This window comes from Schistosoma haematobium, chromosome 4 (genome assembly GCF_000699445.3).
Source record: "Schistosoma haematobium chromosome 4, whole genome shotgun sequence".
NCBI lineage: Eukaryota > Metazoa > Platyhelminthes > Trematoda > Strigeidida > Schistosomatidae > Schistosoma > Schistosoma haematobium.
In genome coordinates, this window is record NC_067199.1 from 16,304,135 (window position 1) to 16,316,525 (window position 12,391).

Genomic DNA, 12,391 nt, shown 5'->3' on the forward strand with positions numbered 1-12,391 from the left:
TATGAATTTTCTTCAGAAATCTTGCTCGCGAACAGGAAATTTTTATTGTAATTATGTAATGATCATTCCATTTACTTACAGCTTAATTTTCTTATACATTAGTGCAAAACTCAAATATATTAACATCTGTGCATATACGCAGAAGTATTAAAATTTCGAAATATTTAACCTAATACTTATCAAAAGCATTCATAGTTGGAGATATGTATTTATCATTCTTGTAGATTTTTAATTTAATGATGAGACTTATCTACTGAGCTGCCAGTATACAGTATTGAGTATATTATTGTTCTTCTTCTTATTACTATTATTATTATTATTATTACTATGAAATCAATTTTGTTAAAGCATTACAAAATATTCTGTAATTGTAAGTAATTTTCATTTCAAGTTGAAATCAACTGGGAAACCACATTGAAAACTAGAAACCTGATTCATGATTCATCCCTGAAAGAATAGGAACTTATAATCCTATTTAGATGTATTAGTGAAAAAGATGGATACATTTAAGATGATGTATTTAACATATAAATACATCAATTAAGTTAATATCAGTGAACTGTTAATAAATTACAGTTTTTTTACATTTAACAACGTATTCCAACAGTTTATTGTATAATAATCTACTTATCCTGTTGGATAATTTATTTTGACAGATATGATATGCATATTTATTCTGACTCAAAAGAATTTCATCATTTGTCAGAAATTCCGAGTGGTGACCTAGGCTTTTGTCTTCCTAATATATTCATTTTATTAACATTTTATCATCATTTTCGACAGTATGATTATTCATTGAGTAAACTACGCATCAAAGAATGTAAAGTTCAAATTATTTTCTGTTTCGTAATTATTTCCAATAAGCAGAACAATTTCTGAATTTACTTTATTAATGTTATCAGTGACTTCTGAATTTATATTTTTCGGTTACATCTCGTATAACTAATAACCAAATAAAATATACTGTCAATAAATTTTGGTCAGTCCTTCATTCTACAAAGCAGGCTAACTGTTTGAATATTAATTTTAAATTATAATAGAAATACCCCCCTTTTTATCACATAAAATATTAGGTCACATGTGCTGTTTCATAGGCCAGATGATTGGTTAAAAATAATATTGGCGGGTCAAGATAACTAAGAGAGATTTTCATTGGTTATCGCATTACCAAATTAACCAATGGATTATACGAGAAAGAAAGATAAATATTCTATCAGTTAGATTGGTTATTTCATCCACCCTTTTCTCTGTAAAATTCGCAGGGAGGTAATGCAAGTGAATTGTACTTAGCCTGCATGGAAGTAACGGTCTGAAAAATATATCAATAATATTAAATAACTGATCTGGATTTCAGGCATCTTCATTTAAGGATTTATTAAGTGATTAATTAAAAAGAAAACGTTATGGACAAATCCAATAGTTGAATAAACCGATAAATATTTATGTACACTGCATATTTGAACAAATTTCAATAAACTGATTAATAAAGGAATGGAACTTCAGACTATTGGTCCAATTACATTAGACTCATCAAATTGTACTGATTTACGTAGAGGACAGCGTGATTACCAACCAACAACAGTGACGCAAAAAGCTAACTTGAATACATGCAATCCCAGTTCAACAGCATGCGAATTCTATGATCTCTCAACAACGCAACAAATAGAAACACGTCAAATGGAAATCAATAGAAACTATAATAATAACAATACTATACTTGAAAAAATTAAATATAACTATCAAGCATCATCTACATTTTCAGCCCCCAATCCGTCCTCTCCCAAATTACCACCGTCAATATTTCATTGTACATCAAATACTACTAAGGCATCAAGCATTACTTCTATATCTCCTCCTCCTCCTACTGCTAATAATAACAGTAATATTAATGTAATGAACGCCCCAAAATCTTCACCTATATTGCTGACGAATAATCGACTTTCAGAATTAATATCGAATTGCTATGAACAACCTACAGCGAATCTATCTGTTGATTGTTCTAATGAACAAATAAGCTTAACAAACACTGAAAACTTTCCATCAAATACACTAAATACTTTTGTTAATAATAAAATTAATAAATCTAATCAAAAAGATAATGAGGCAATCTATTATGATCATGTATCATTGAATAAATATTTAAATGAAAATAAAGACTCTGTACAGTCTACATTTTTGAATCTTCCCACTGCAACATTATCGCATTCAACGAACATAACATGTTCAACATCCATATCATCATCGTCATCAAGCATGATAGAATTGTTTTCGACTATGAAAGAACCAATGAAAACCAATAATATTTCAACATTAAACAATCTACAACAATCAGCAAGGAAAATATCAAGTAGAACACCATCACCTTCAGTGTTAACTGAACATGAATTAAATAATAATCCTAATAATGAACAATATTTATCTTCTGAAATAGAACATTCTAAGTTGTCTAATTCTGTCGAGAATAGAATTAAATCTTCAAATATATTAAACAATGATATTAACTTTTATAATAATACTAATCAATCGTCATTAAATTCTCAACGTAATTCGGAATTAAACGTAAATCTATCGACAAATGATTCATTGTTGATAATTAAATCCTCTTCCTCGTCCACCTCATCATCATCATTATTGTCATTAATATCTACTTCTATCCCATCTGTTACACCATCAATATCATCCACATCATCATCAATGTATCAACTGAATTCCGTGATCAATATGAATGAACCTACTTGTGATAGGCATGATTTATATCATAATGAATCAATACCAATTATGCCATTCGCATGTACAACTATTACAGAGACAGTCAGTACAACTACATGTTCCAACTTATCATCTGTTGATTTTCCAGTTTGTTCTACACTTCCAAACAGTTCTTGTATTACTACAGTAAATTCTATGCTACCTACATTATCAACATCAATAATTGATCATTCAATTAATAATAATAATTTATGTCAAATGAATAAATTTAATTTATATCATTTACAAAATCCATATTTGTTAACAAGTTTAGAAAGTTCTAAGTTTTCAATTCAATCTCATTTAGAACAATTTCCAGTAAATCCAATAAATTTTGTTACAACATGTTCGACAAACGTTACTTTTTCTACAAATACTACTAATACTGTCATAAATACTAATACAAACAGTAATAATAATAACATTAATGGTAATAATAGTGGTAATAGTGATGATGATGATGATGATAATGATTGTGTTAGTGGTGATGGTGGTCAGAGAGGTGGTGATAGTGACAGTAATTCAGTAATCCAGTTATATCAACAACAATCAACTGGTGTATTATCAAGATTCCCTACTCCATTAACTCTAATGTATGAGACTATGAATAATAAAACTAGTATCATGAATAATTTTCCGATTTCCCCTAGTGCTCCTACTTTTCCTCATCATCACAATCACCATCAAAATCAACATCATCATCATCAACATGTTCATCATCCATCTCATCTTCAGCATCAGCATCATCATCCCTATCAACCACCACCGCCACAACAACAACATCAACTAAATAGATATCATACGAATAATCCATGTTTGAATAATTTACCAATGAAATTATCAACATTCAACTTGATTTCATCATCATCATCATCATCGTCGTCGTCACCATCGATAACAACAACACAACCGTCATCAATGTTTTCATCATTATTATTAACAACAGATACAACGATAGACACTATGACAACAACCACAAAACCAACAGTAATTACTAATGGGACATTAACACCAACAAATTTGCAATCAACTTATTTTCCTTATTCATTTGTCAGTAATCATATGATTACCAATAGTAATAATAATTCTATTAACAATGCTAATAATAATCTAATGGATCGAATTAATACAGTATGTGATGAATATCTACCATCAGATTGTAGATCATCAGGTGGAAGTAAGATCTAAAGAGATTTTTATGAGTTATAGCAATTTATGAGTCATATTATTTTATTTCGAAAAGTGTATATTTGAAGGTGTCAATCTTAAGTATTCATTTAGTGAGTAACGAAATGATTGAAATACGCATATCGATTTATACTGTAGACTTTCTGATCTGGGATTATATAATAACTATATTCTATATTATATGATTCAAAGTCAATCTCAGTAGTGTAGATGGATTTTTTGATCATCTTCTAGATAGCAACTATTAAAAAATATAGTTTCATTCATTAACTTTATTTATTCACTACAAATTGATGATATTCCCACTCTTTTAATTAATACTTTGTTCATTTTATCTTGTTCTCTCCATATATTCAGATCAAGTGTGATGAATCCAGTGAATTGTATATATCTACTTAGTTTCATATTGTTTACGACTATTTAACTCAATGATTGAGTGCTTTAAATAATAATTAAGTTTGTATTTTTTTTTAGAAAGGATTAGTTTGTTTCTTAATTGTTTAGTGTTCACGTTAATGACTTTAAACTATATTTTAATGAATGAATGACCAAGATAAAATACATTTATCTCATATTTATAATAATAATAATAATAATAGTAATAATAATAGTTAATGATATTAGACCAGGATCTAAGTAACAGAAATCTGATTATTTCTTAATGTGGATTTCATAATATTACATAGTAAAATGTCATTAATAAGAGGTCAGTAATTAAGTAAATTATTTAACGAAATTCTAACGTAAATAACGATTTCACTTTGAATTAAAAGCTTTTATCACAAATAGAGACAAAAACTAAATAATTTCAATAGTTGAGATCATGAGTCAATTGAAGCCAGACCGCCATGGAAAACCTGGAAGCACTGGACGACCGTCTCGTCCTATTTTGGGACTCCTCAGTAGTGAGCAACCGTGACCCCGCCTCGCAAGACTCGAACCCAGGACCTATCAGTCTATTGGTTAGGTGCTCGCGCTCGCTCGGCTTGAATCCCGCTAGGCGGGATTGTGGGTGCGCACTGCTGAGGAGTCCCATAATAGAACGTGACGACCTTCCAGTGCTTCCAGGTTTTCCATTGTGATCTAGTTTCAACTGACTCATGATCTCAACCACTAAAACTTGATCATAGTTTAATTTTATTTAGCTAGTGAAAATTGTTTCAGAATTGGAATTTAAATGAGTAATAGTTATTTTAAATAAATGCCAAGTTAGTCTTATTTTAAAGAGGGCAAGAACAAAGATTTTAGTAAAATAGTAGAAATTTATTTTATTACGTTTGGTTCTCACCAGCTGCTCTCAACCTGTGACAGTTAAAAATCATAATTACTAAATGGGTTTCAATTAATTACATGAAAGTTTAGTTGGAAGTTATATTGAAGACACATCAGTATAGTTTAACAAGGATGTCAATAAATTTAATAGGCTGAATAAAATATTGTAAATATATATAGCAATAAATATTACTCTAGCCAGAACTTATCAGTCAGCCAAACTATTAATTCTGTATAAAACAACTTGTTCAATAACTCAATCTCGAGTTGACAAGCGCCCCTTTCATGTTACCACTAACTGTATTTACAAATTTACGCGCACCTGCCAAAGCAACTAAATTGGCTGGACAGAAAGAAAGGCCGATCTTAGATTTTTTGGGCATACTCCAAAAAGCCTTATAACAAGAGAAAAGACAACTTTAAACAGTGGAATTATTGAACATCTCTTGAACACAGGACATCAAGCAGATATCTTGCAATCTTTGAAGGTGACTAATAAACAGCCAAGCCCCAACCTTCTGAAGTTTGCTGAATCTCTTGCTATCAGGCGTCAAACACATGATTTATGTGTTCAAAGCAGATGGTTATTAATACTTCCTTGTCTTGATGACAAATATCCCTTCATGGCATTCTTCAAATATTTCTTTCAATTATTTCTTTCATTTAACTACATCATTATGTCTTCTAAATTAGTAATCTTATTTTATTAACTAAGCTCCACTCATTTTATTCTTACTTATTATCAGCATTTACTGATTACGTACTCACTTGTTTCTAGCCATTTAGACTCCTGTTACAATCAATGTTGCAGAATGTTCTTTTACATAAGGTATGTATTAACAATGTTTTGTTCAGTCTATTAAGTTTATTGACATCCTTGTTAGACCATACTGATGTGTCTTCAATATAACTTCCAGCTAAACTCATTCATGTAATTACTTGAAACCCATTTAGTAATTATGATTTTTAATTATCACAGATTGTAAGCACCTGACGTGAACCAAACGAAATGAGATGAATTCCTATAATTTTTCTAAAGTTTTTGTTCTTGTTATCTTCAAGATGATCAAGGAAACTATGTGTATGAGATTAGCTTTTTTATTTGGCTGGGAATAACTTCAAAGTTTCTGGAAAGCGTTGAATGATATTCCATTCCGTGCTTTTTTCTTAATTTATGTAGCTAGTTTAGTTTTGTTTATGTGTACATCATCACGAAGTAGTCTTTTCATCGCATTTCTTTCCTTTAAAAATTAAATTTAACTGTATACTATCAATTGGAAATAGTTCGCTATATAAGCTTGTATGCAGCTGAAGAGAAAGCAACAAATTTTAATAGTCAGAATTAGGATTTGCGGAGATTATAGTGGTTTTAATAATTGAACTCATGAGTCGATTTGAGCTAGACCACTACTGGAAACCTGGAAGCGCTAAACTACCTTTTCTTTCTAGTGTGAGAATCCTCAGTCAGTCTCGTGGTTAGGCATTTGCACTCAAGACCGAAGGTCTTTGGTTCGAGTCCCGTTTAGCGGAATGTAGATACGCACTTTTAAGGAGTCCCATTCTGGGACGAAACCACCGTTCAGTGCTTTCTGGTTCTCAATGATGACCTAGAGTTGATTGACTCACGAATTCAACCATTAAAAAAATTATAATGAATTCATCATATTCTGCAAACAATATCGTTTTCGCTGTTTAAATTTTTTGAAAGGAACCAACTGCACAAATGTTTCAGTTTGCGTGTATGAATAAATTTAATCCCAAATGTACGGTAAAATAGTTTTCCTACGCATCGAAATAAAATGAACACGAAGTTGTTCAACTTTCAAAACACTATCAACTATCAGAAAAAACATACGAATTGAATCGTGTTAAAGTATTTAAGAACCATAGTTGTTCTGCTATGTAACGTAAATTTAAACTAATAATTCGGTCGTACTATATATATATATATATATAGCTTTCTCTTAAATAATTTTCATTTGTGTATGCATCATTTATACTGTTTTTTCTTCTCACTTTTACCATTTCTCAATATACAAACAAATCTATGACAAAAAATATCTTGGTTTCTATTTATCAATGGACATAAATGATACATCTTTCAAACTAGAAGTACGGTCAAGAAAAAAACGCAAACCGTATACACGTTACCAAACAATGGTTTTAGAAAATGAATTTATGGGCAATGCATATATCACAAGACAGAAACGTTGGGAAATTTCTTGTAAACTGCATTTGACAGAAAGACAAGTGAGTAACGAATAACCGTGTTATTATTATTTATTATTATTCAATAAAATTCCGACGATATAAATAACCATAAAACTTGATGGATCTTTTTTTCTGATCTACATTTCACAATAAATCATGACATATCCAAATTTGGATATACTGAAGGGAACCTCTTATTTTTTGGAACTGTTGGTAGTTTAGAATTCCATTCCTTGTAATCTAAAGAATTTTGAGCCATTCAGTATTTTCTCCATATGATCACACAGAAGTTTCATTCTACCTAGTTTAAAACCGATTAACCAGTTCATTTATTGCTCTATGGACTAATATCAGCTCCGAAACATTTGAAAACCACGTTGTTGAAAAACATATTTTTTTTGAATTGATTCGAAAGTTGACCGAATGATAATGACTTATGAGGGCAAATTAGTAGAATGAAGCTCAAAAATATGTGAATATCAGAAGATCTACTATGCTTATATATTAAATAAGTATAAGAATGAACCTATTGTAGCGAATGAAAACTCAGATGGGAGAACCAATTTATTGGTTGATGCACAATCACACAGTGGTTCAGTAAAATTTGAAAATCATACATCAAATAGATCATTTACGAATCTTTGATTTGTCTCTTACAAGCTTCATCGTCCCTTCATTCCTGTCGTTATCTTGATTGCTTTCAGTTTCCTTCTCTTTTCTCTTCATTTCAATCTTCTGCTCGCAGACATTCTACTTCTAACTAGTGTTACAAACTACTTATATCTGGTTAGCATACACCACACTATGACTGAAAGTTGTGAAAAAATCTATGTTTTTATCAGATATGTACATTCGAGGATAAGCCACTAAACAATACAATTCTTTCCGACCAAATCATTTACTTAAGCTGCACATTTGTATTTATAGTTGTATGGTAAATATATTTCTATAGAACGATAGGAAAGATTGCGTCAAAAATTATTTCGAGAGTTTAATTATTAAATGACGTTGCATAATAATCAAGGGGTTGGCGAAGAATAGTAGGATGAAAATAATTTGCGGATTATAATTATTCAAATGGAGATATTTTTAGTGAATTCCTAGATGATATTTATAATTATCAGTTATGAGATAGGGTCATTTATTGAGAATCGTTATCCTTTTTCCGTAACTGGTCAACTTGTATTAATTATTAAGGATTCTATAAGGCTTTTTCCTTTGCATTATATTTCTGTGTAGTCAGAGTTTCTCTTATAATATACCTAACACAAGAAGTTTAGCATCACTTAATCATGAACATTAAAACAAGTTGGTCTTATTTCATTTTTAAAAAAAACAACTTTAAATGTAATAATTATCCTACAACTATTTAAACTACAATGAGATATGAGGAATGAATCATTGTGTAAAATTCTTTTTAATGTGTATCCTTCCATTATTTACTGCAATATAGAAATCAACTTTCTTTCTTGCGTGAAAAAAACCCAGTAAACTATACTATCTTATCTGATATTACAATTTAATATTGTTTTAATGTTCACCAATGACAGATTATTTTTATTCAATTGTTTATTCACTGTTTATTTTAGTCTTGTGACTATGTAAACAGATACAATTTAGACTTACGTATGGGTATGTGTATATGTACGTACGTATATTGGGCCCGAAACTACTATATAAGCATAATTTGTGCAGATGTGTATAGAAATGTTTGTCTGTTACGTATATGCGTTTATGTGTATATGTATGGATTTGTCTAATACACATCAATAATTTTCATTTGTATGACACGTGTATTCCAGTACTGTTTTTTATGTATTTTATGCTATTTTTACATTGTGCTATAGTAACAAGTTTACAAATCATTACTATTCCATTTTATAAGGGTTCTCATATCCATATATATTGTAAATAGACAGCTAAGCATTAATTTCATAATATACATATTGTTTGTCTGTTTTTACAGTGTTAAACTAAACCACTTATCGATAAGTGTATTAATTAGTTGGTCTTGGTGCTAAAATGGTTACAAAATAAGTACTTTTTTCTAACAAAAACTTATCAATAAATATTCTTGGTGAACAATTCTTCATTGTGTTCTTCTGTCCTGCCCTACCAAATTCGAAATTGTTACCAACACTAACAACCTTATCTAGCCTCACCCCAACTATTATGACTATCAATACTACTACGACTGTTATTATGTCCCTATCATTATCAACATAACAACCATTATCTTATTACTTCTTTCATATATGTTTATTCATTTGGAAAAAAATAAACCAAAATATATTTTAAAAAGTCACTTGATCACAATTGAATTTTGTCTGCTCGCAAAATATCCTAAGACATAACCAAAAATTACAATTGGGATTTTTAAGAAAAATCTCATAGATATTGAGTGAGAAAGAATAAAGGGGGTGGAGAGAAGGGATATGGGGGAAGAGATAAAGTTTAACATTGTTTATAATATTAGTTTTGTTTCAATTACATTTTCAGCGAATGGTATTATTAATATTGTCATAGATACTCTTAAAATAAATTAATCACTATGATGTCACTGCACTATAAATATAATAATAAGATTTACAGTGTAATTCAACAGTTGTTTCTTATAAATTACTAGGATAATATCAATTGACAAACAAATCATTTCAAGGGTGTAATTATTGTTTACATTTTTTATAAGTTACATGAAATTCTCTACAGAATTAAATTGTTTGTCTTTTCATATATAATGGTAGTATTAAGAAACAAGTGGTTTCTTATTGTTGAAAAGTAATTTTTTATGTAGAGAATTTTTTTAGGTAACAGAAAATGATTTAGCCATATCATATAACACCATTCAAGATCGTATATTAGTGAAGCATAAAGTGGCAATTAAAAAACCACTTTGAACTGAAAACTACTTATTTTCGTCAAATATATCATATCAAAGTTGAATGGTAACTAACACAGTGGGATCAACAATACGCGTTTCATACATTTGTTAACTCATCAACAGGATGTACAGTTCTAGTCACTATCTGACTTTGATAAAAACTTGCGATAAAATGGTTGTATTGAAGCAATCCGGACAAGATGCGCATATGGCAAGAAAAAAGTGATTTCAATTCAATTAATAATACCAACAAGTCTATGAATTGAACCTTTACAGATCAGTGATTTATTAATTTAAGCTCCTTTTCTGACCCACTTTATCAATTGCCTTTCAAATTGCAAAGCTATTTTCAATTAGTTGACATGCAGTTTGTTAGAAAGCTAATATCTCCTTCGTTCAAATATACACAAACATGGAGTTTTGACTAAACGATTAGGTGTGTTATCGCTTATATTAATATAAAAATTGGGATAGAATAATCTCAAAAATCGTGGATTTAAGACATTTTAAAAACGATAGAAAATTTTGAAAAGTATTACACTTTGGTTAATCTATAATCGGTAGATATATCAACATAGATCCAATCAATCAACAGATAAGGAGAAAGTCATCCAATTACATACTCAGGGATCAACTTAACCGTTAGTGAGAATATAAGGACTGGTAAAAATAAACTAGCCTGTGAAAAGTAATCAGTCATAACTAGAATCATTAGAGTGAACTGATTTACATTTTTGAGACTAAACATTCCGACTGAATTAATTGTTTTATGAGTTAAAGAGTTCAAGCAAGTTAAATTATGAAATAGTTTTGATTAAGCTAGAATATGTTTGATGTAATAAGTGTTGATAATGTTGACGAGTGTGATATTGAGAACTTCACCATAAACTTATCATATAGAACACATAGCAATTAGAAGAAATAGAACATATTTTGTCTTATTCACAATGTTTAAGATATTTATTTGATTGTACACAAAAATTAGTTAAAGTCGTGTTCTATATGTACTGACTGATTCATTAAAAAAAACAGTCATATTATTATCATTATCAAAAAGAGACTTGAGTTATATAACTGACGCCTTATTATGTAACAAATTGAAAATAAGTTTATTTTCTTTGATTAGTCCAATAACAAGGAATATCATCAAACCTTTTCTTGAATTAGATTCTTCTTATCTGATATCTTTTTTCGTTTTGTTGAATGAAAAAAATTCTGTTTTTACTTGGTCACACAAAAAATTTAATATTTTTCTTCAAAGTTGACTAAAGCAAACATTCAAACATTTTGATAACAATCTTTCTAAGTAGACGATTTTATATTCTCAAAATATACATTTTTTCGTCAATATTTTGTTACAATATTATTGGAGGTATGTCGAATGCTTACTGTTGAACTGATGTATGTTCATGTCTATATATGTATGTATATGTGTGTGTGTCTATATGAGAGACAAATATAGACAGTCAGGATAAAACAATATAAATGAAAAGAAGGTAGTTAAGATCTTCACGGGAATTTACTCATAGAATCATTCACTAATAAGCATATTATGGATTAAGATAAACACTTAAAAAGTCAATTTTCATAAGAATCCATTTTATTTAGTAACTGGTTAAAATTATAAGAATAAACATTTTAAATACAAGGGTAGTCACTAATGCAATAAATAAAAGATGAATTTAGTTTTTAGCTTTATGATATGGATCTTGAATTGGTTATCAAGATATTTATTTTTGCATTATCTTCATGGTATTTAAATCATAGCAACGTGAAATCTAGGTAGGATCAAATTGTTCTTTGTTTATATACTACAAATTGACTCACTATAAAAAATGTTTACATAATTCAGCTATCTTTTTTTAAAATGGCTAAACACTTCATTATCTTTTATAGAGAAATGTATTTTTCTTTTTTGGATATTTGTTTATCATTTTACAACATATAATTTAATTTAGCATTTTGTGACTTAAGTTAAGTGATATAATTGAGAATGGATTATTAAGAGAGCTTTGGTCTAAATAAACTGTTTATATGTAATTTGGTAATTTCAAGGGAGTCATTCGCAAATTATTGTTGATTGAATGATTA

At 29.3% G+C, this 12,391-nt stretch overlaps 1 protein-coding gene across 2 annotated transcripts in view; it reads left to right on the plus strand.

Moving 5' to 3' along the window:
- Window positions 1–1,114: 1,114 nt before the first annotated feature.
- MS3_00007518 (uncharacterized protein) overlaps window positions 1,115–12,391 on the plus strand; it is a gene marked incomplete at both ends in the record, with an annotated part of 36,150 nt that continues 24,873 nt past the window's right edge. The window contains 2 exons of one of the 2 annotated variants that reach the window (XM_051215806.1): window positions 1,115–3,925; window positions 7,322–7,458. In XM_051215806.1, the coding sequence (XP_051066340.1) occupies window positions 1,492–3,925; window positions 7,322–7,458 (2,571 nt within the window). Of the gene's footprint in view, window positions 3,926–5,616; window positions 5,919–7,321; window positions 7,459–12,391 lie in introns of those variants that run through there. The other variant, XM_035733292.2, reaches the window with a different exon arrangement.